This window comes from Gastrolobium bilobum, unplaced genomic scaffold, assembly GCF_033153095.1.
Source record: "Gastrolobium bilobum isolate Gb01-03AN ecotype WA unplaced genomic scaffold, APGP_CSIRO_Gbil_v1 utg3578, whole genome shotgun sequence".
Classification (NCBI taxonomy): domain Eukaryota; kingdom Viridiplantae; phylum Streptophyta; class Magnoliopsida; order Fabales; family Fabaceae; genus Gastrolobium; species Gastrolobium bilobum.
Window position 1 is genome coordinate 79,081 of NW_026896091.1, and position 25,720 is coordinate 104,800.

General features: G+C 37.2%; 1 protein-coding gene across 1 annotated transcript; it reads left to right on the forward strand.

The window, feature by feature from the left end:
- The first annotated feature begins 3,067 nt into the window (after positions 1 to 3,067).
- On the forward strand, positions 3,068 to 25,442 carry LOC133297749 (phosphoglucan phosphatase LSF1, chloroplastic). Its single transcript, XM_061496945.1, has 10 exons — positions 3,068 to 3,567; positions 3,653 to 3,759; positions 5,867 to 6,326; positions 6,445 to 6,516; positions 16,030 to 16,151; positions 16,860 to 17,075; positions 17,953 to 18,058; positions 18,410 to 18,522; positions 24,611 to 24,755; positions 25,105 to 25,442. The coding sequence occupies exons 1-10, from the start codon at positions 3,262 to 3,264 to the stop codon at positions 25,222 to 25,224; spliced, it is 1,767 nt and encodes a 588-aa protein (XP_061352929.1). The 5' UTR covers positions 3,068 to 3,261; the 3' UTR covers positions 25,225 to 25,442.
- Positions 25,443 to 25,720: the final 278 nt, after the last annotated feature.

Below are 25,720 nucleotides of genomic sequence, written 5' to 3' on the forward strand. Positions count from 1 at the left end.
CTGGCGGTGCTCCGACCACTGTTCATCTCGCCTTTCTGTCCTCTTTCATCTGATGTGGTTGGTTATTAAAATCGGCCACCGAGGGTCACGAACGTGTCAAAACAGTGACGAACGCGCTTCTTTGCTCATCTTCTTGATCTTCTTTATTACAACTTTGGAATACAAATCGAAAAAAAATACAAAATTGAAATAAAAAATCAAGCAGGAAACCTAATCATATGAGATTAGCCTCCTTGTTATAAACCAAGAAAATACAAGGAAATTTCTACCATGGATTAAAGCCAAAACCATATAAAGAATAGATTTTTAATGAAAAGAATACTCATGCAAATATTTGAATAAAAAATATAGAATCCTAGGTGCCATATTTTACGAAGCAAAACAAATTACATGATAAACGTAAAATTAAAACTAGATCCACATCCAAAAAACACAATCCGGCTCTGATACCAATTGTAGGAGCAATTGCATCTGCAGAAGCGTATGAGACCATTGTGATTTGGATATATATATGGATCATCATGGTTTTATCATTTACCTCTTTAATGGCGCAGATTTGAGACGATCTTGTTCCTCACGCTTGAGCCCTTTGCATCACAACATGAACTCACGAACTGTTGAGGTAAACCTTCTAAGCTATCTCTCGAGGAGGAAGGGGAAGTGTGATGACTTAAGTGGTACTATTTATATGGGTTCCAAGAAACCCTTGCTCATTGGGCTCTAGGTTTCTTGGGCTCTTCTCATAGTAATAACCCATTTGGGCTTTAGTAAAAGAGCAAACCCAACAAAACAAAGAATTGAAAAAGTGATATTTTTGTGATGATGCTGAACATAAAACTCTTGTCGGAGAGTATAGATTCTCACACAATAGTAGAATTTAACCATCAATTATAAAGATTTATAAAATTATAACCATAAGTAGAGGTCCTTCAAGTATCAAGCATAAACTTCTACCAAAATGAAAAGAGTTTTAAGGAAAAAAATAATAATTTCAACATTAAGTTTCGTGGATTAAGCCATTTTCTAAAGACTAGAAGAAATAAATAAACCACAGAACCATGGAGAAATAATTAGATGATGAGACTAAGTGATACAAAACACAAACTCATATATATATATATGTATGTATTTATATATATACATATATCTATATATATACATATATATATATATACATACTTATATATATATATATATGGGCTTATCGTTTCTCAAGTTACTTGAGATAATTTTATTTCCGGCTACTAAATCATAACCGTATAAAGATAGATCAATGGTGATAAAGGAAGAGAGAGAAAAAGAAAATCATAATCATTCAAAGGTGAATCAATTAATATAAGGAAATAAATAAATAAAACGACGTAGTTTTGAGGTGGCCGGAGATAAACTTATCTCTAGCTACTTGAGAAATATTTTTCCATATATATATAGGGCTCGCTTTTTCTGCAGTTACTGCAGATAAGTTATCTGCAGTAAGTCTAATACGACGTCGTTTTGGGGCGGAAATCATGATGTTTTTGTAATTTTAATTTATTTCAAGGTTATAATAGTTTTTATATTTATAATTTTTTAAGATTTCAATATCAAAACGACGTCGTTTTAGAAATAAATGCAGATAACTTATCTGCATTAACTGCACTAACATTTTTCCCTTATATATATATTTATATATTATATATATATATATATATATATATATAAATATTGAATATGTGATGTGTTGAATTTGTTTGCCATTAATTAGTTTATATTTATGAGTAAAAATGAATAATTAAAAAATGCATTTTATGAAAAAATACAGAAAAAAGAAAAGTATAAAATAAAAAGTATATAATGAAATTCATATGATAATATAATAAAATATTAATATATACCGCAATTTTTTTTTCATTGGAAAGAAAAGTAGCAAGTAAGGGTGTAAATAGGCCATGGTAGGCAAGGCTTTGGCCTTCTTGGCCTAAGCCTACATAATAAAATGGTCAGCCTATCTGGCCTACGAGCCAATCAAAGGCTTAGTTTAAAGGCCAAGCCTACCCTGTTATTTAAAAAGAAAAAGCCTACATGGCCTATGAGGCCTTTTAGGCCTACCATGTTACAAATTAAATAAAAATAAAAATAAAATATCTCATTCATTAAACAATATTTTCAGCATGGGTCCAAATTATAAAAATTCTACAACAGATTTTTTTAACAAGAATACAGATTATAAAAATTCATGACAACAAAGATTGAATTTTTCTTGGCACATCACAATCTTCAAGTGAGCCTTGTTATCTTCCTCCTACTTTGATATACTTTCTCACTTTTTGAATCTGTGAAACATCATTGTCCTGTAAAATCAAGTTATTAGAGTGAGCCACTTAATATCATTATCTAATATCAATATCTTTTTGAACAAGGATGAGCCACTTAAAATGAAGTTACGCCGAAAACACAGAACACAAATGATAAATATTAATAACTTGCATCAAAATTACCCACAAACATAATTTTGTGAATTAGAAAAAGATAGAAGTAAGTAGAGAGTGAGTGTGAATGAGAAATTGAAAAAAAGAAGTAATGAAAGTTTTGATTTTTTTTTTGGAAATTGATGCTAATTACATCTTTGAGCCGAGTTAGAATTTTCGGTATCTCTACGGATTCGACTTTTTGAGTCGCTTATGAAACTAATCCAGAGTTCGGGTACGAGTCTAAGAATTATGGTACTTATGCCCTTTCCCAAACTAATTCTCTCACACCACTCAGTTCCCATGCTACTAACTGAGCGACCACACTTGATAAGTTTTGATTTTTATGTAAAGAAGAAAGATACTTTAATTCCCACGTGGCATGTAAAGTCTGAATAAATTTTCGGTGAGATTGTTGCACTTAGATTCAGTACATCCCACAAATAAGAGTATTACACGTCAGAAGAGAGAGAGAAAATTTAGCAGAGGAGAGAGAATTTTGGCTGACATGTAATGCTCTCATTTGTGAGATATACTGAATCCTTAGTGCACCAAAGATTTATTCGTAAAGCCACGAACACGGGTACTACGCAATCGCCACGTGCAACTCGCAGTTTCTCAGGTCTCGTAATTTCTTACCCTGACCCCGTGCCTTCTCTTCCGCAAAACCACCTAGATTCTTTAAAAAAAAAAAAAGAAAAAAAAAAGGAAAAAGTGACTCTCATGTCACAAGCTCTGCTTCCATAACAACCATAACCATAACAAATCTTAGCTTCAATTCAATTTCTTCATAGCCATAACCATAATAACAATAATGCTTCCACTGCAACTCACCACTCATCCTCATACCTCATCGCTATTACTGAGCAGCACCAACACTTGTTCCTTCTGTCCCACATCCCGTTCTCTCTTCAACCTTAAAAACAACAACAAGAAGAAGAAGCTATACCTTCTTCGGTCCACTATGGGAACCCTCACTCTTAGGGTTTTCGCGATGTCTGGTGACTCTGCATTCAAGATGAATCTCAACGAGTACCTCGTCACTCTCGAGAAGCCCCTCGGCATCCGATTCGCTCTCACCGCCGACGGCAAAATCATCGTCCACTCTCTCACCAAAGGAGTAACCTCCATTCATGCCTATGTTCCAATTACCAAAAAAATCTGTTTCGTTTGATTATTTTGTTTTCTGATTCGTGTTATTGTAGGGTAATGCGGAGAGGTCGAGGATAATTATGGTGGGTGATACTTTGAAGAAAGCTGGCGATTCGTCTCAGAATAGTCTCGTCGAGATTGAAGACGTTGGAGATACACAGTATGCTTTCTGATTTTGCTTTAGTATGAGTTTGGATATTGGAGTTCTGGGGGAAAGGTTAAACTTCATTTCCAAATATATTTATGGGCTTTGTTCTTCTCCTTTAATGGGAGATGAATTTTCTTTGCGCCTCATACAATTTTTGAATGGGTCCCACCATATATTAACTTAAAAAAATAAAATAAAAATTACACAGAAAACTGTGTGTCATTGGCATGAGAATAGCCTTCTGCAAGTGACAGCATCTTCCTGTATTTGTATTTGTATACGGAAAACATTTTCTCATGTTATAGTTTTTTATGTTTTCTTATGTTGTACGTGAGTTTTCTCTTTTTACTTTTTGTGCAATATTTTCTTTTGTTTTTTTAATAGATATGGATCTCACATAATATGAGTTTATAATATGAGATAGTTATTTTCTAAAGAAAATTGAAACCATATATATATATATATATATAGGGAAATCTTATACTTACAACCTATTTTTGTTTACAGTATCTTACAACCATATCTTAACCGTTGATTTCCGTCAATCAACGGTTATCACTTATTGCGAATTAATAATTAATTAATAAAATTTATTTACGAAAATTTTAACCATTGATTGACGGAAATCAACGATTAAGATATGGGTTGTAAGAGATTGTAAACGAAAATAGATTGTAAGTATAACTTTCTCCATATATATATATATATATATATATGAGATTAATATTTATAAAAGATAATTTGTGTGTGGGGCCATATAAACTAAAAAAAAAGAGAGAGAAAAGGAAATATGGACTCCACATACTTTTTATGTGTGTGTAAGACTTTACTCTACACACGCATAAATATGTAAATGTTGGGTAATAATCTTTTAAAAAATCTCAAGTAAGAGAATGTTAACTTAAAATGAAAATTTTCCTTCCTTTTTCTTTCCCCACAAACTCACCTTTAGCTATAGGTGTTGCTTGCATTGCGGTGCTATTGTGAGCAAAATTGTTAGTGTAAATCATCTGGCCCGAACATCTTTGTTTGTTTGGTTGTTTTTTGTTTTCACAACTCTTTTATTCTCGCCATTTGAACCAGAGGTCATAGTCTGGGTCACAGGCTCAAATCTTCTAACGAGCCTCTGAGCCTAATGCAAGCTAAGGTTACCTACAAGAAACCCACATAATGGGTTGCCATTCGCAGGACCTGCATAGAGCGAGAACTTTATATCACCATATTGCCCTCTTTTTACAGCAAATGCAATTCCCCTTTTACCGCAAATGCAAGGTAAGGTTACTTACTATAGACTCACACAAAAGGTCTGACCATTCTCAGGACCTGCATAGAGTGAGAAATTAATAGCACCATATTGGAATCTCGTGATGGTTAATAACTGTTCTGGGGAGCTAAGTCTATTGGCATATATATATAATAATCCCTTTCAGTCTGTTACATTCTGCACTTTGTTATGTTTTGGTGAATTTATACTTGATGCTGAGCTTGTATTGAAAACAAGCAAGTATAAAAGCAGAGACAAGGTTGTTGGCTTGTCCCACTTAGTTTCCACAATTCAATGTGGCACATGATATGATAATGCAACTGCTAATCAGCCTAAGTTTAACTGCTAATATTATACTAGCTCACACTAAGCACAATGCTGGATTTTCACCAAACTAGGACAAATTCTGATTTGTATCTATTTCGGTGTCTTTATGTATCAAATTCTTATTGCTTAGAAATTGCCCTCTTGAACTGGTACTGATGCCTAGTTACATATAAAACCATTCTTTAATAGTTTAAGCTTATGGGAGAGTTGATTCTTCACACTTAGAAATGATTGTTGATGATTAATTGTAACACGAAAAGATAAAAGATTGGCATTATATCTTGGATGATTTTGTTTCTTCTTCTCTTTTTTTTTTCTTTTAGTTATTTATTTTTTTTGAAAGAAAAAATTGTCAATTGTATGTCAATATGGTATTATTGCTTATCTAAACCTTTTTTAGTCTACTAGAAATTGGCACTCAGTTCTAAGATACCTTAGAAAGATGCAAAGTTACTTTCATTGATCATCATGATCTATTTCGTTCATCAGTGTTTTGTTTTTATTTTTTCAGTCTTTTGGTTTCCTCAGGAAGGTGCTAAAGGAGCAAACAAGTTCTTTTAGCTTGGTTCTTGAGAGGCCCACATCTCCTTTTCCCATTCAGCTACTCCATAAGATGAATGATCTTGAAATATTGTTTAATAGAGGTCGAGTTCCTTTTGTAACTTGGAACAAGACATTATTGGCATCAAATTTACAACCATCTAGTGAGAGCTCTGGGAATTCTGGATTTTTGGTGTTCAATTCAAAGTTTCTCAAATTGAAAGGAAGCAAGTTATTGGGCACTCAAAATCAACATGCCATCACCCACGGGGAGAGACACTTCTTTACTGAACACACAACACAACTTGCTTGTGTTTTTACTGAAGAAGCTTGTGGAGATGGAGATTGGGCTCATGGAAGTTTTCCACTTGAGGAATATATTCAGGCTCTGGATCGTTCCAAGGATGAAATGTACTATAATCATTCCCTTGGTATGCGCTATAGTAAGGTATATAGTTTATTTTAGTTGGTAATGTGATGCATTCAGTATGGTCATTTACAATTTTTTTGTTTATTAGCACATTTTCTACAATATTAATCAAATATTGATTCTTGTGAAATCTTAGATTACAGAGCAAATATATGTGGGATCGTGTATACAAACAGAAGATGATGTGGAAACCTTGTCAGAAGTTGAGGTAAGTGCATTGGCGCCTTAATTCCATGAAAGCCTCCCTAATCCCAGTTTTATGTATTGTAATAGGTAAAACTTTCCTATTAGTAGAAAGATGCTTGTTTATTAAAGAAGGAAATATTACAAGCGAGAATATGTAGGAAATTAACAGCAAGGTTGCTCGAAGCTATGGAGAGGGTTGTCCGAGCTCAACTACCAGATGCAAAATCAAGAAAAAAAGAAGTTTCCTACCCCAAAAATGATTTCCCCATTGATATACATTTCATTCTATTTTCTTTCTCCTCTAACTGGCTTCCACTATCTCCTTACAAATAACAGATATTAGTTTTTTTTTTCTTTTTGACTTGGCTGACTTACAATGGGTTTCCTCACATATACTTGCAATGGTGTAGGATTTGGCCCACTGGACTTCAGCTCATTATCAGCAGAAATGGGTTCTTCTGCATTAGCGCTCTCATCAATACCCCCGGTCTAAAACTTGATTTGTCCTCAATGAAAAAATAGGAAATTGGCTCCTAATAAAGACTTTTCTTATACGTGAAGCCTCTTCCGTAGGCATAGATTTCAAAAGCACCATCCATTTATTTGATGGTTTCCCTCGCTGCCACCATCCATTTATTTGTTGGTTTCCCTTGGTGCTGGATTGTCTGGGAAGCCAGAATAGCTTCAGGTACAATTGGATCAGTATCTGCCACTGCCAATTCGGGAGGGAACGTACCACTGTCAGAAGTAGCACCGTCTGTCTTCTTTAAATTAAAAAACATGGAACACTAGAGGGATCCTGGCTGTGTCTAGCATTTGTAACTTATAAGTCACCTCCCTAACTAGTGCAAGAGCTTGGAACGGACCATAGAATTGTGCAGACAGCTTAGTATTGATGTGTTTGGCTACAGACACCTAGCGGTTAGCATGCAACTTAACATAAACTCAATCTCCAACACTTTAAGTAATGTGCCTCCAATGTTTATCAGCAGTTTGATTCATTGTGTGTTGGGTGCGGGTTAGTTGATACTTCAATTGACGTAAAGCTTCATCTCGATTTCCCATAGCTTGTGCTATTGACTCTACAGGAGTCTCTCCTGTTAAGTAGTGAACAATGGAAGGTGGGGGCGATCATAAACTGCCTCAAATGGTATGGTAACCATAGAGATGTGATAGGTCATATTATACCAAAACATGGCCCAAGAAATCTCAAGGAAACAATTACAAGGTTGTTCAGATGCAAAGCAACGAGTATAAGTCTCAAGGTAGAGGTTGACAACTTCGGTTTGACTGTTGAATTGCGGTAATAGGAGGTACTTACCCATAATAGTGTCCCCTGGAGATATAAGAGCTCTCGTCAGATTCCATTTAGATAAAGAGGGTCCCTATGAGTAACAATAGCCTTAGGGAACCCATAAAGATGAACAACTTCTCTAGCAAAACACTTTGTTATAGTTTTTGGCTGTGAAGGGATGTTTTGCTATGATGAAGTGAGCACACTTAGATATGCGGTCAACAAAAATCATGATAACCTCAATTCCATGGGACTTTGGTAAACCTGTGATAAATTCCATAAGGACTTCCTCCCTTATCAAGCGAGGAATTGGAAGAGGCTATAACAAGCTTGCACGAGCCAAAGATTGATATTTGTTACATTGGCAAACATCATACACTCTGACAAACTTCTTCACATGGCCATACATCCCTTTCCAATACACTCCACTACCAAGGTGCTTGAAGGTGCGAGTAAAACTTGAATGGCCACATGTAGATGTAGAATAGAACTCCTGCAAAAGGGTAGAAATAATTGCAAAATCAGAGGATGACACAAGGTAATTTTTATAGAAGAGCAAGTACCTTTTCACTTGGAAAAAACCAGGTTTGGCAGCTGCATCACTTTGAAATTCTGCCTACAATCGCGATAATACAGGATCATCCATGATTTCAGCCTTGGCCACATCTAAATCTACCCAATATGGGCTAGATGAAATATGATGTAACTCAACACCAGCCCCCATGTGAGACAATGTGTCAGCAACTTTGTTTTCTAGTCCTGACTTGTACATTACCTCAAAATGATACCCCATCAACTTAGACAACTAGGAATGCTGATCAGTGGTAGTTATTCTCTGCTCCAACGGATGTTTGAGGCTCTTGTGATATGTGAAAACTTTAAAAAGCAAATAAGGACACCAATGCTTGACTGCCAAGACTAGAGTCATTACCTCCTTTTCATAAATGGACTTAGCTAGTGTTTTTGGGGCCAAAGCTTTAGTGATCTTAGTCAAGGGGCGAGCAATTTTACTGTAATCCTTAATAAAATGTCTATAATAACCCTTCAAACCAAAAGTCCCTTTATTCCTTTGACATTCTTTGGGACTAGCCACTTAAGCACATTATGCACCTTGGAAGGATCCATTGACATACCTACATAGGAAATAACCTAACCAAGGTACTCTACAGATTGCTGGTCGAATAGGCATTTTTTCGATTAGCAAAGAGATGGTTTTTACAACTCTAGCACTTCACTCAAATGGGCCATATGATGCTCCCATGAAGGATTATAAACAAGAATATCATTAAAAAAGACTAACAGGTTTTATGCTATTAGTCCCACATCATGTAAATAGGGCTCAAGCCCTTGTAATTATTGATATAAATATATTCCCCATGTGATCACAATATACGCATAGTTTCTCAATTTGAAGTTGGTACTAGAGCTTACGTTCTAGGACACATTGCTTTGGTAACACCCTAATCCCTTTTGCAAAACCCTAATCCGGCTAGGTCCATTGCCTACCGGCCATCTTCCTTTCCGATTATCACATCGCCAAGCTATCATTGCCTGGCGTCCTATTGGCACATCTTCATTAGTATGGGACTTGCTCCACCGCCATAGCGACTATTCCATCACTGTCCGGTCATGCTCCACCCTTAGCTGTGACAACCTGCTACTGCCCGACAATTTTTCAACCTGCGACCACACGATCAGAATTGCCTCCCTCCGGCACCTACCTTTGTCCATGTAGTGCCTTGATCGAAGGCTCCATGCGTCACAAACATCTAGAGGCCAGTTTTCCTTCCACCTACGTGTGAGCTACCATTTGATGGCCGTTCTCGATCGGACCACCACAAACTAACTCTTTTTTTCTCTACTCAGATCTGGGCTCGATTTTTCATAGGTCCAGGCTGTTTGAAATTTTTCTGCGAACCATCATCGTTTTTGGCTACTATTCCTCTTATTGACTTGTTGCTTTTCGGTCACTTTTTGAGTGTTTTGTGGGTTTCGACCCTTTTTCCTTTTATTTTATATGTTTCCAATGCTCTTCTCACCTTGTAAGTCCCAATAGGAGACCACAATCATGTTTCATGCTATAGTAACCGTAGTTGCGGTGGTAAGGTACCTCGATGTTATTTTTATCATAAATTGGGACATTTGGAGGAATAATTCAGGGCGAAAAATGGCAAGCTTAGCTCTACTGATCTTACTCATAAGGAGTTAGCATCCTCTGCTCTTGTTGTGTCTATTCCGAGTGTAGACTGTGTAGCCTTTCTTTGGCTTAAGGTCTCCTCATCAATATTGTTAAAACGTAGGGTCTATGTAAAAACGGCAAGGGTGAACAAAAATGTAAAATCGCAAAACGTAAACAAAACGTAAGAGTTTACTAACGTATTAAAAATAAAATATATATCCAACATATATAAAACCAAAACCCACAAACATGCTTATTTTATAAGAATGTCAATTTTAATCTTTGTTTTAATTTATATAGAATGATTTTAATGTATTAATTATATAAATTATTAAATTTAAGCTAATTAATGACTAAAATAAGATATAATTTTATTATTATTACGTGTTATATATATATATATTTGAACTATGCAAAAAAAATTCATATTATATATATTTTTATATTATTCATGGATTTATTAATTACTTAAAGCATTGATTATAATAATATACAAGCATGAGTGTGGCGGTGAGTCTCTTCTTCTTCCCTTTTATTAACACTGATGTTGCTCTCTCTCTTTCTTTCTCTTTCTCTCTCCCTCCCTCCCATGGTGTGAGTTGATTGTATAGAATCGGCTTGGCTATCTATATGTTAGAAATATTAGATTAGATATGATTAGATTTGATTAGATTGCTTCCTATCTGTAAATATTCTCGGCTTCTCACTTAAGCCCATTAGGGTCTCTATATATTGTGACTCTTTGTATTAGATTAATACACAATTGAATACAATACACATTCCTACTTTTAAGTTGGAGCGGGCATTGAGTCACGAGGTCTCTACTATCTGATTACACCACCTTCTCCAGTAGCATGTTCTCTCGCAGAGTCTCCTGAGCTAATTCACAGTCGTCTGGGTCATCCAAGCCTCTCCAAGCTTCAGCATATGGTTCCTTTTTTATCTAGTCTTAAGTCTTTAAATTGTCAGTCTTGTCAGCAAGGAAAGCACACTCGCTCCTCCTTTGCTAATACAGTCAATAAAAGAGATGACGCTCCCTTTTCTATTGTTCATTCTGACATTTGGGGTCCGAGTCGAACAATGTCTGTTTTTGGTTTTCAGTATTTTGTCACCTTTATTGATGATTTCTCTCGTTGTACTTGGGTTTATTTAATGAAAAATCTTTCTGAATTATTTTCAATTTATCAAAAATTTTGTGCTGAAATAACTACTCAATTTGGCGCTTCTATTCAAATCTTGCGCAGTGATAATGCAAAAGAATACGTGACCCTTGAATTTTCTAATTTTTTGGAGAAACGTGGGACGTTACACCAGACCACTTGCCCACACACTCCACAACAAAATGGAGTGGCCGAACGTAAAAATAGACATCTGGTTGAAACTGCAGGTACCCTACTAATTCATATGAATGTTCCACTCTGTTTTTGGGCAGATGCTATAATCACCTCTTGCTTTCTCATCAATCGCATGCCCTCTTCCGTACTTAATAATGAAGTTCCACATAGTGTTTTATTTCCAGGAGCACCTTCCTATCCTCTACCTCCACATGTATTTGGATGTACCTGCTTTGTTCATGATCTTACTCGAGGAAAAGATAAGTTAACATCCAAAGCTTTCAAGTGTGTTTTCCTTGGATGCACTCGTTTCCAAAAGGAGTATCGTTGCTACTCTCCTGATCTCAAGCGTTATATTGTTTCAGCTGATGTCACTTTCATTGATCAACAACCTTTTCATTCTATCCCGTCTCAGATAACACAAGTTGATCATGTTCTTCCTCTTTCTTGTCTTGATTTGTCTTTACCAGTTGCAGGTGACTTTATTCCGGAGGAGCTACCCCTTGCCTCCATCCTTGAGGACCGTCCTTTTCTTACCTATCAGCGTCGTCAGCCTGCGCCTCCAGCGGATTTGACCCTTACTGATTCACCGCCTCCTTCAGTCGACTCTTCACCTCCGGATCCTCCATCAGAGATTACTCCCATTGCCCTTCGCAAAGGTATTCGATCCACTCGCAACCCTTATCCAATTTATAGTTTCTTGAGTTCTGATAGACTTTCTTCACCATATTTTACTTTTGTTTCTAGTATTTCGTCTGTTTCTATTCCTAAAACCACAGGTGAAACACTATCTCATCCGGGTTGGCGTCAGGCGATGATTGATGAAATGCAAGCACTTCACTCCAATGGCACATGGGATCTTGTTCATGCTCCTCCTGGAAAGTCAGTAGTCGGTTGTCGATGGGTATTCACTGTCAAAGTTGGTCCTGATGGCACTGTTGGTCGCCTCAAAGCTCGTTTGGTTGCCAAGGGATACACTCAGATATTTGGTCTTGACTATGGGGATACTTTTTCTCCTGTTGCTAAGATAGCATCTGTTCGCCTATTTCTTGCACTTGCTGCCATTCATCAATGGCCCCTTCTACAGCTTGATATCAAAAATGCATTCTTACATTGTGACTTGCAAGAGGAAGTATATATGGAGCAACCTCCAGGTTTTGTTGCTCAAGGGGAGAATTCTGGAATGGTATGTAAGCTTCATAAATCTTTATATGGCCTGAAGTAGTCCCCTCTAGCTTGGTTTAGTCGCTTTAGTTCTGCTGTTCAATCCTTTGGCTTAACTAGAAGTAAAGCCGATCATTCTGTCTTCTATAGGCATAGCTCTTCTGGTCAGTGTATCTATCTTCTAGTCTATGTTGATGATATCATTATTACTGGCAGCGATCGAGTTGGGATTAATCAGTTAAAGAAATACTTATTCAATCAGTTTCAGACCAAAGATCTTGGCAGGCTTCGATATTTCTTAGGGATCGTAGTGGCACAGTCTAGGCAGGGCATTTCCATTTGTCAGAGAAAGTATGCACTGGATATCCTAGATGAGACTGGTATGTTGGGATGTAAACCTATTGATACACCTATGGATCCTAATGTTAAGCTGTTACCTGGACAAGGGGAGCCATTGGCAGATCCTGGTCGTTATCGCCGATTAGTTGGAAAGTTGAACTATCTTACTGTGACAAGACCAGACATCTCCTTTGCAGTTAGTGTGGCAAGTCAATTCCTTGACTCTCCTTGTAACTCCCATTGAGATGCAGTTATCAGGATTCTTCGATATATCAAAAGAGCACCAGGAAGAGGTTTATTATACATAAATAAAGGGAATGCTAAAGTATCTAGCTATTCAGATGCTGACTGGGCAGACTCTCCTTCAGACAGACGATCCACCTCAGGGTATTGTGTTCTCCTTGGAGAAAACTTGATCTCTTGGAAGAGTAAGAAACAAAATGTGGTCGCAAGGTCAAGTGCAGAGGCAGAATATCGGGCAATGAGAAATGCAACCTGTGAGCTCATCTGACTCAAACAATTGCTTAAGGAACTACATCTCTGTGAACAGCAACCCATGAAGCTCATTTGTGACAATCAAGCAGCATTGCATATATCCTCTAATCCAGTCTTTCATGAGAGGACCAAACATATAGAAATTGATTGTCACTTTGTTAGAGAGAAGATTCAGTCAGGAGAAATCGAGACAACATTTGTCAATTCCAGTGATCAACTTGCAGATGTTTTCACCAAGGCTTTTAGAGGTCCCCGAATAGATCATATATGTAACAAGCTGAGAGCTTATGATATATATGCACCAGCTTGAGGGAGAGTGTTAGAAATATTAGATTAGATATGATTAGATTGCTTCCTATTTGTAAATATTCTGGGCTTCTCACTTAAGCCCATTAGGGTCTCTATATATTGTGACTCTTTGTATTAGATTAATACACAATTGAATACAATACACATTCCTACTTTTAAGTCTATATACATTGGAGGGGCTGAGGAGAAGGTATCTATCTCCCAATAAGACTTTAATCCTCCCAAAGACAACTAAGGAAGTATGCAACCGAAGCAAATAAATTCTCCGAATAAGACTTTAATCCTCCCAAATGCTTTGCATCAAGAGTTGTTGAGTGCCAAAACTAAAGCGAGAGTAGAAGAGAAAAGAAAGCATAGAAACAAGTAAGAAGAAATGTCATCAGCATTTGTTTCTGCAACTGCAACTTGAACTGCTCTTCTTCTTTTGTTTTTTGGTTTGGGTTGGAGTAACAACCAACAATGGTGAAGGTGTTGGCGATGAAGCTCTTCTTTTTTTTCTTCTTCGTCTTTGCTTCTTTTTCTCCCCTCTTTGCTTGATCTAACTTCTTTTTTATTTTTTTAAAATTGAGTCAACTCGTTAAACTCGCCGAGTCAACTGAGTTTACCGAGTTGACACCGCGTTTCAATCGTTTCGACTCAAAACCCATTTCAACTACCGTTTTGACTCGATTTTGGTCATACAAACGCAGACACGGTCCGTTTCTACGTTTCGACACTACGTTTTTACAACACTACTCCTCATGAATGAGTGATCCTATTGCTTGCATTTCTCAATCATCTCTTGGATTGTGGATAATTACTATGGTGCTTCTAATCATCTCTATGGTAATAAGGATCTTCTTACGTCTCACCTATTTAGAAAATTTACATCCAGTTACCTTTGCTGATGGTTCCAAGTTAGTTGTTCGCGAGATTGGACAAGCACAAACGTGTTACTCTACCTTTAATTAAGGTTCTCTATGTCCTTGGTTGCTCTTATAATTTAATATCTTTCACTCAACTCATTTGTTCTCTTCATTGTTCTTTTATTTTTAATGAAAAATCTGTTGTTGTGCAGGATCCGAGTACGAGGAGGATGATTGGAGTTAGTAGTCCTTTGTCATCTTGTTGCGTCTAGTTTCCCAGTGGCATGTACCATGACAGATTTTCCTAACCTTATTCATTGCCATCTTGGACATCCAAATCTTTGCAAACTTTAGAAGATGGTCTCTCATATGTCTCATTTATAGTCTTTGGATTGTGTCTCTTTTAACAAGGGAAACACATATTTTCCTTCTTTGCTAGTTGTGACAACAAAAGGGCAAAGACTCCCTTCTCTCTTGTTAACTTAGATATTTGGGGTCCAAGTTGGGTTAGGTCTAGTTTGGGATTATATTGTGTGTCCTTGTTCATTCTAAATTGTTCTTCATTTACAAAAAAATTTGTGCTGAAGTTTGTACCCAATTTGGAACCACTATTCGTGTTTTAAATCAAATTATTTGTCCTCATACTTCGCAACAAAATGATGTAGCTAAATGCAAAAACAAACAACTAATTAAAACAGGCAGCACTCTACTCCTTCATATGAATGTTCCTCTTCACTTTTAGGGAGATGTTGTGCTTATATAATGTTATCTAATAAACCACATGCCTTCCTCTATGTTAGACAATGAAGTTCCTCGTCATATCTTGTTCCTTGATATGCTCGTGTGTTCGGTGCCTCCTCATGTTTTTGGTTGTACGTGTTTTGTTTAAAATCTTACACTAGGGAAAGACAAGCTCACAGTTAAAGCCTTCAAGTGCCTCTTTGTTGGTTATGCCCGTCTTCAGAAGGGATATCGTTGCTATTTTCTAGACCTTCAACATTATATGGTATTTGCTAATGTCACTTTTTTTATCAGCAAACTTTCTTTGCTTTAGCTACACAGGTCTCTGAGGTTGATACTATCCTCCTTATTACCTTATTTGATCCTTCTTCCATAGGTGTCTCAGGATTTGTAGTTGCACCACCACCTTCTCGTCCTCCGATCACTTATCAGCTATGATCTCGCCCCCTCTAGAGATGGCCCCCGTCTTAGAAGATACTCCCAGTGACTCAGTGCCTTCTCCTATCATTCTCTATGCCTCTGCTCCTGCATCAGACAATTTGCCCCTACTTTTTGCTAAATAGACTTGGGTCCTAGTCCCCATCTCCCTCTTTCTATTTACACATGATCTCTAACAGCGTCATAGTTCTTTGTGGTTAATTAACGACTATTGCATATCTCCTAAGGTAACAATGAGTACTAGCACTTAAAATATCTTTGTTTCTTTTGTTTTTTAATTCTCCTAAATTTGTTCTTTTTTTTACTGCAATAAATTTTATATGAAATTATCTTTCCATATCAATCCTTTTAAGCATTATATCTTTATGATATTATAGTTAGAAAATTTCTATCACAGGGAGTCACTGCTATTCTGAACTTCCAAAGTGGAACTGAAGCTGAAAATTGGGGAATCAATGTAAAATCCATCAATGATTCTTGTCAGAGGAATAATATTCTCATGATCAACTATCCTATCCGGTAATTTTGGGTACAAAGCATGTAAATTTTCATTTAACTTTTTCTTTTGGAAATATAATATAATATATAAAGTTATAAACTATTCATCATTCTTCACCCAACGGTTTAAGTTTTTGGAAGAGTTGGTTGCATGACATGATATCATAACCTTTATGATTGAGTGATCTAGGTTCAATCCTTACAGCCTCATTCTTCTCATAAATATTTAATTGTAAAATTTCTTAGCATCGGTAGGTGAGTTTGTGCATTATCCACCCTTTAAGCCTAATGGACTTTTATGTGAAGGAGCGTGTTAGAAATATAATATAAAATATAAACCATTCATCTAATAGCATATGCTTTTGGGAGAGTTTGTTGCATGATAATTTTCAAAGAATTCATGGACCGATGATAATTTGTGTCTACTTTTGGGATTTCTTCAGCTTATGTTTGTATCTGAATTTTCATCCTTATCTGTCGATGATTGTCTTTCAAGCAAGAAATAGTGTCAAGTGTCTCTTTATGATGTGAATTGCAGAATGTTGAAATATTAAAAACACACACACGTACATATATATTGGTTTTTTAATATATTGATCCTTTGTTGAAGTGAATCAAGAATATTTTCATATGGAAATGGCATCACAGCTTCTGATTACCCCCTAATTTTGATTCCTATCATACTTTGATTTATGCTTTTATCTGATTTTTCTTTACTTGTGTTTTTAGGGAGGGAGATTCATATGATATGAGAAAAAAACTCCCATTTTGTGTGGGGCTTTTATTACGGTTGCTAAGGAAGAATCTTCGTGTTTTTGTTACTTGCACTTCTGGATTTGATCGGTCTCCTGCTTGTGTAATTGCATACCTACATTGGATGACAGATGTTTCCCTTCATGCAGCCTATACTTGGGTCACTGGAATGCACGGGTGCAGGCCTGACAGGTTCATCTTGCTAAATTTTGAACACATTTACATCGTATGTTGACTGTTTGTTAGATGTTCTGTTCAAGAGGTCATGAAAGCATGTTATATAGTCCTCTAAAAGAATTTAATTTTTATATGCAATTTATAAACGAAGTACAACTATAGAAGTGTCTTTTTCTCTGGGGGTGAGGGGTTGTAATTTTCTGCAAGTTCTGTCTCAGCCTGATGAATTTCAACGGAGGATGATTGGCTAGTAACTGAGTTTCTTGAAAAATATATCCATTATCCACGATTTTTATTATTCAGATATATTTTCTTCTAATGTTATTGAATCTCTTGTTGAGGTATCTCAGCTTATCTTTCTGGTTTTCTATTAGTCTCTTGTAGTCAGACTTAGTTTATATATACTTTCACCTATAGGAGCCGAAGAGTTAAATAGCTTGGATGTTGGCTAGTTAAATCTGCTGATAGATTGAGCTATAATGATGAAATTTTCAGTGAGTTATCATCTTGAATTAAGTGGTGGCCCATAGCGGAAGATAATACAGGTTGTGAGTTATTTGATTGAACAAATTAAGGTTGCCGTGGCAATAACATTGGGTAATTGTTATGCTTTCAGTCTCCGAGAGTTCTTGGACCTTATAATTTGTTTGATAAGTAGGTGATTTGTTAAAATATTTATGTTGCCTTCTCTCATTGTCAGTTTCCCTTAATTAGAGAAGACAACAATCAAGAGAACCTACAATTTAACGGCAATTACTTATTTGGTTTCTGTTATGTCATATGAAGCTCTGCTCCTATCTTTCCTGTTTCCCACCTCTCAACTTTTTTGGAATCTTTGTGCCATTCTTTACTTTGTCGCTTAGAAAAGCATTTCATAGAGATTTAACTGCAGGCCTGCAATTGCATGGGCAACATGGGATCTTATAGCTATGGTTGAAAGAGGCAAACACGAAGGACCTCCCACACATGCAATCACATTTGTGTGGAATGGTCATGAGGTAACAGACCTGTCAGTTATAGCTACACTACTGCTTTGTGGCTAATTTATCTTTTCATTCTTAAAAGAGGGTTAGGAGACTACATCTGCTATATTATTAAGATTGATCATAAATTCATGGCTTTTATGGTTCTTCTTAGTAGTCCTTTCTATGCTGTCACATTTGTGTGAATGGTCATGAGGTAAGACACCAGTCGGTTAGAGCTTCATTCCACCTCTCTGGCTAATTTATCTTTTTATTCTTAAAATAGGATTACGAGATTAAATGTGTGTAATTGTTAGTCAGATCGATCATAAATTCAAGTTTTTTTTATGTTTTTTCATATCAGTCCTTTCGGTTTTTATGCTTCAGGGGGAGGATGTAACTTTGGTGGGAGACTTCACTGGAAATTGGAAAGAACCACTAAGGGCAAAGTACCAGGGTGGATCAAGACATGAAGTAGAAGTTAAACTTCCACAAGGAAAGTACGTGGCTACTTTTACCATTATTGAATGTATTCAAAGTCTTATGTTTTTTCTTTCTTAGCTCGATGACCTAATTGGCTAAATATTCTAATACTATACATCCATTTAGAGTATATTCTAGAAGGACAAGTAGGCTAATGTTGAAAGCAATTTAGCTACTACGTCAGTAGAGAGGCCCTTAGGGTTGAGTGCACGGATTATTTTGAAGGGCAATTCTATTAGAGTAAATAAAGGGTAAGAGGACGTGGGAAGACACATTGACACATCAGCATGAATATGGAGGTTATTTTCAGAAGAGGCAGGCTGGGATTTGGAATTGGGCTTGGGAGAATTCAGGGCTTCTCTAGTTGCTCTCAACTTATCTTTCTTCTATTGTTTTTCCCCTTTATTCAATAGGGCTATACTCCATAGTGCTCTTCATTCTTAGTATTTGGACTTTTACTACTTTTTCCAATTTGTGACAATATGTACTCTTTTGTACACTATTTCAATTTACAATCAGTGACCATCAATGTTGGGATTCCTTTTTTCCTTTCTTGATTGTCTGGTTCCTAACAAATTGGTATCTGGCTCTTGACGATTTGGGTGCTGTGGTATCAGATTAAAGATGATTCCCAAATTTGATGGTGATGAAGCTTATTGGTGGTTAGTCCAAGTTCAGCAACATTTCAAGAGAGAAAAAACACCTAATGAAGAGGAGCTTCATGAAGCAGAAAAAGCTATGAGGGGACGTGCTCTAATTTGGTATAATATGTGGAGTTATATCTACTCAGATGCTACTTGGTGGGACTTTTTCAAGGCGGTGCTCGAGCGTTTCCAACTCGAATGTGATTCGGAATTATACCATTGTTAGGAGGAAGTAGAAGTGGGACATTCAAGGTTAGAAAAGAAGATCCAGTGAAAACCTACGTTAGAGGAGGCAATACCAATGCTTCCAAAACAAATAAAAAAGAGGTATGTAGAGACTTTGTGTTGGAGAGATCGGAGGCCATAGAAGAAAATAAGACCAAGACAGTGTTGGAGAAGTCAAAAGAATCGGAGGTCATGGTTAGAGATGCTAGCAAAGAAGCACAAGGTCGAAGAGGAGTCAGAAAATCATAAGAAGAGGACAATTCTAGGAGGACATGAAAGGAAGCGGATACAAAGAGTGATATAGATGAGAGGACATGAATGCAAAGGAGATTTTGGCCAAGACGATGCATGAACTGATGACTCCGTAGTCACTTGAAATCGTAATCGACCCACCACCATTACTGGAACCACTAGACTCAATCTTTTGTGAGAGTGAGGAATATTCGTCATAGTTCAACAACAAACGTAAGTAGGTGCATGAATAACTGAAGGAGGGACAAGCTAGTTCATGTTTACAGCTATAGGGCCAAATGGGTTGGGCCTAAAAAGTTTCTATTGTCCAAAAGATTTTGGAATTGTGGTCTGGAGCATTCTAGACAAAGTTAGATCGTATTGAGGACAAACTCGAGTACATCTTCTACTTTGGCCCATCCTTCTCCACTGGGCTTCCTCACTACGACTACATATTCCTCGACACTGTCTAGGACATCACTCCCTACCATTCCATGATCGGCCACCATGTCAATAGCTGCTTCAGCGGGGATTGCAATGGCCTCGCCGTTGATAACAAGATTGACAAGAAGCTTGATATTAAGATGTGGGAGGAAGTTCTCAAAAGGGGAATCGATAGTTACAACAAAGGGTGTAGGAGCATCATCATGTACTACATCAAAACGGGGGACACCGTTATCATCTGCATTGGCTAATGGATAGACTTTAAAAACGATTACAAGACCATGGAACTTAAGTTTTTATGGAGTCTTTGCCTAGATTTATGCTATGAACCTTGTCTACAAAGGTTTTAAGGTCATGCTCTTTAGCATCAACTGCAAAACCCAACTCTTTAATTTTGAGGCAGTGTGTTTGGACCCATTTGCAAGGTATGAGACTTGGAGTCCCACGTTGTATGGGCAACTAATGTGGGGTTTATAAGGCCTTGGGCACTCTTACCCTTTGAGCTAGCTTTTGAGGTGGTGCATCCCAAGGTTCTTATCAAATGGTAACAGAGCACCGATTATGTTTCGCAGATTGGAACTTGGAACTGGAACCCGGGGGTTGGACCCCTGGACTTGGAATCCCGGGCTTGGGCTGCGAAGCATGGTGGAATGTTAGGACCCATTTGCAAGTTATGGAACTTGAGTCCCACATTGGTTGTATGGGCAACTAATGTGGAGTTTATAGGACTTGGGGCACTCCCACCCTTTGAGCTAGCTTTTGGGGTAGTGCATCCCAATGTTCTTATCAAATGATTATCTTGTGAATTGGTACTGAGTTATAATAAATTGGTATCAGAGCTCTCCGATCGAGGGGGCTTCGAACCATACCAATATGGGAAAAAAAATTAAAAACAAATGGAAAATCAATTTTACAAAATGAAAATTCCTTTATTTTCCAGTGAAGAAGAAGCTTGTAGATAGTTGATTGTGGCTGAACAATACTTCATGGCAAGGGAAACTTCAGATACAGAAAGGTTATCCGAAGCTGTGAAGGATCTAAGGGGTCCAGCTCGAACCTGGTATCGATACTGGATATGGTATAATCCTCATGCTACTTGGTGGACCTTTTTAAAAGCATTCTTCAACGAATTCCAACTAGAGGTTCGATTGGAGGATGACGAGGTTGGATCACCTAATGAACTTGAGTTCAACGGTGAATTCAGAGACTACAATGGAATGTCCTCGTTTTGTAATGGAGATGAAAGTAGAAGAGAAGGAGATCATATAGGAGAGGAAAATTCCAAAGGTAATTGTGAGTTATGACAGAAGATGGAAATACTTCTATCGGCTTCGCGATGGAGGAACATGAGCAAGAATGAAGCACAATGACAAAGTTAGTTAAAGAGAACATGAATGCCGGGGAGGCTTTGTCTCAAGAAACAACAGTGTGTTGGCCACCTTCTTTGATGGCTATGGAGTCTCCGATTTCCCCATCACCTTGGCTAGAGCAGCAGCTTCGTAATGGCTATTCTCCATCGATATGGAACGCTCATTCAAAGGAGAATCCACAAAGTGCATTAGAGAAATCAGGCCATGGTGATGGCCCATTTAGCCAAGCCCAAACTACTCTCAAAATGTTTCTGATCCAATCCAAGGATATGGGTCCTTTTCCTTTAGGTTATTGTGAGGTTTGAGCTTGTGAGCTCATGGGCTTGTTTGGACAAGAAATCTTGATTCTAATGGAAGAAATAATGAAAAAGAGGAAATGAAGAGACGAGGAGGACCGAAGAAACAAAGATTCAAATTAATAGAGGGGTTACATGAGAAAACTAGATTGGTTGCACGCCAGAGACAGGTCTCATTGGAAAGAGATGGTGGAGGTGTTTGGTTTTGCCGAAGTCAAAGAGTTCTAGTGTTTGGTTTTGCAAAAGAGGAAAGAGCTACGCTTCAGCATCACTGCGCTACAATGCAAAGTTTTTTGATGTTGCAGGATAATTTTAAGGGGCTTGTTGATCTTGTGCAGTTACATGCTCACTATTGTTGCTGTTCAAATGGCATAAAGGTTGTTGCTGAAGAAGTGTTTGCAGATATGGAAGCATGGGTAGAAGGAAAAAGACGTGAACTTATAGAAAATGCATCGCATCACCATACATTGGCTGAAACTTTCCTCGATGATGAAATCATATCAGCAACAAATTTTGAGGAAGCAGTAGGTACGGCGATCAAGGTGCAAAAATTTATACGAGTATTCATGGTTAGTGCTGTATTGATGCATTATGATGACATGTGCAAAAAGATCAAGGTTCCTCGCTTTGTTTTGATGCATTTTGATGACATGGAGACTCATGTTGGGCAAATAATTGCTGTAATTGTTTTTGGTTGTGCATCCGGAGATAATTTTATCGATTGGTCAGTTAGATACACAATTGCTTCTGTACTTCCGGACTCGAAAGATTCTGGAGGGCAATTTTTACATGCTTTGAATAGATTCCAAGAGTAGAATCTTACTTTTGGTGATTGCTTGAACCCAGGGAGTGGGCTGATGAGCTATTCGGGAATAGGGAAAATTGGACATCTTGTTGAAAATTTCAGAATTGTTTTAACTGATGGTGTTGCCCATGATGTTAATTCCAGCGAACTTGCATTTATGTTAGCTTGTATCTATCCTTTAAGACAATGCTATGGAACTTACAAGCAAGATAAATTTGTAGCTTTCTTTGGAGCAATTGATCAGGGAAAATACTCAGGTGGAAATAATGGCCGACAGGATGAAGGTGGAAACTACTATCCTGAATTGATTGACCACTATTTCCTTGATGGAAATAAAAGTACCTTATCTTGGACTGAGGTGCTGGAATCATGTAAGCTATCATTGGTGACTAGGTTACCGAAATTCTATTATGGCATTAAATTTGCAATGGTCTTTATTATTGAGTCAATTACCTATTTTGCTGATGTTAGATTTTATGGAGTTCTCTTTAGTGGATTTGCAGTTCTGACATGTCTTTTCATGAAGTCTTTTGGGGGTATTGAAGAAGGGAAATGGGATCGTGGATGTTAATATGCATCACACATAAATTGCTCATTATATTTCAAGCCCTGGGATCCCAGGGGAGTCATTAATTCAAGGGTTCTAAGGGCTGATCTTCACCTTGAGACAAGGTGAATTTTTTTTTTTTTTTTTTTGGGGGGGGGGGGGGGAGTATTAATACCTTTGTGAGGGCTTATGAAAGAAGAGATATAGGGGATCACTGCTCTTAACTGTATATGCTGACTCAGCTAAGGTTAGTTAGGGGGGAATCTATTTGTTAGAGTCACACATGTGGAGCATCTGACGAAGGGTTGGTATCAATTAGCAAGAGAGGCATCATTTTGGAGGCATCTGGACATTTTGGGACTGGACTTGGGCATTTGGGAGAGAAGCCAGAAGCTCTCGAATACTTCTGGGTAGCCATTACTTAGGTGTCAACTTTTCTTTCTTTAATTTCCTCTCTCTCCGTTTACATGTAATCTAGTCACTGCAACATGGTTTGTAAGCATTTCCCTTATTCCTATTTCTATTGTAGTGTCTTCAGTCGTGTACTGGTGTTAGCATATTTCATAACAGTAATTCATTTTATTATTTCATTTTCCATTATCTTGTGAATTGGTACTGAGTTGTAATAGAAACCCCACCCTAAACTTCTATGTATAACTAGTTCCTAACTAATGGAATTGGATACTTTATTAAAGGCCCATCAGAATAGGAAGAGAGTAGGTCATTTCTTGACCTTATTGATATTAGCTTATTCAGTGTTCATTCTTGTGCTCTTCGAGTTCTGTTTCTTCATGGAGCCAGTCGTAGAAGAGCAGTGGGTTCCCCGTGGAAGATATTATATCCCACACATAAACGGGTTCCTACATTTCAAACGGTAGGACTGTAGGGGAGAATTTACTCAAGGTTTTTGCAGGCTGATATTCCCTTGGGACAAGGTGAAACCAAGTATATTTGAGGAGCGAGGCTATTGTTGACAGCAATTTAGGTGCTTAGTCAGCAGAGTGGCCGTCATGGGTGAGAGGGTGAGTGGAGGGAATTTTCTGAAATGCAATTTTGTTAGAGAAAAGGAAGGGCAAGAGGATGTGGGAATGCACATCAGCATAAATAGGGAGGTTATTTTCAGAGGAGGCAGGCTGGAATTTGGAATTGAGCTTGGGAGAAATTAGTGCTTCTCTAATTGCTCTGAGCCTGTCTTTCTTTTTTTGTTTTTCCCCTTAATCTGTAGGGTTACACTCTGTAGTGCTCTTTATTCTCAGTATCTGTGACTATTACTACATTCTTTTTCCTGTTTGTGACAATCTGTCCTCCGTTGTACACTGATTCAGTTGACAATTAATGATAATTAATGCAAGTTGCTGTGTTTGGATTCCCTTTTTCCTTTCTTGATTGTCTGGTACATAACCAATTCTCGTAAGTCATGTTCTTATATCCTAACCAGTGCCGTTGATTTGGTTATTACTTTTTTTATTATTGCATCCGAAGCATTACAGAGTTTTCCGTTGTGCAAGATAACTTGAATGCGACATTTACTCTTTGCCTTCAGGTATTACTACAAGTTCATTGTTAACGGAGAATGGAAGCATTCAACTGCTTCACCGGCTGAGAGGGATGAAAGTGGAAATGTTAACAATATAATTGTGATTGGTGAAACTGCCAGCGTCCGGCCTTCTGTTCAGCACCAGCAGAAAGTATGTTCACAATCAATATTTGCTTTTTGCATTTTGATTGATCTCCTTATAATCCCATATGATTTGTTTCCCAATAAACCTATCATTCTTTTGCAATTTTTTGAGCACTGCAACCTAGCTAACCTAAATAAATTATCTTTTGCAATTTTAAATTTTTTTATCTTGCTTTCTGATTTTACTTATTCCTGCTACTACTTGATTGTAATTTGTGAGATTAATCTGTATTTTGAACCTAGATTTCTTCACGTTTGTTGCATTCACAAATAAATTAAGTAAACTTGGATAGAATTAGTTTGTCGTCTTGCAGTGAGTTCAATGCTTATTACTTAATCACTGATTTTTGTTCTAGGATGCCAACATTGTCAAGGTGATTGAAAGGCCTTTGAACGAAAAAGAGCGGTTTATGTTGGCAAAAGCAGCTCGTTGCATTGCTTTCTCTGTCTGTCCTATCAGATTAGCTCCCAAATAGTTGCATAGAAATAAATATCTTAATGTACAGAAATGCTGTTGTTATACATGTTATTGAGGTTATACAATTTGGTCACAGTGGTGAAGGCACGCAACAAGAGTAATCAATCATGCCCTGGGGTTTGTCTTGTAATTTCATCTGATGGGTATAGTGATGCACTTAGAATTGGTTTAGATATGTTGTTTTATGATCAAGAACTATTCAAGAAATAATGCAATGAGCAAAAACAATTTTGTTTCAGACAATAAAATGCAGAAACGACAATATAGAAATATAGAATCCATCCTTTGTGCAAAAGCACCAAGATTTTCTTGCACATTGTAATTTCGAGTTTTACAAGAATCTTGATCACTTTGAATATTTTAACAACCTAAACACCCTATATGCTCACTCTCTAGGATAAAATCTATCATTTTAACTAAACTATTTCAAACAAATGTTTATCTCTCCTCATAAAGAAGATATAATAAATCAATCTCAGTTCATAAATCACAAA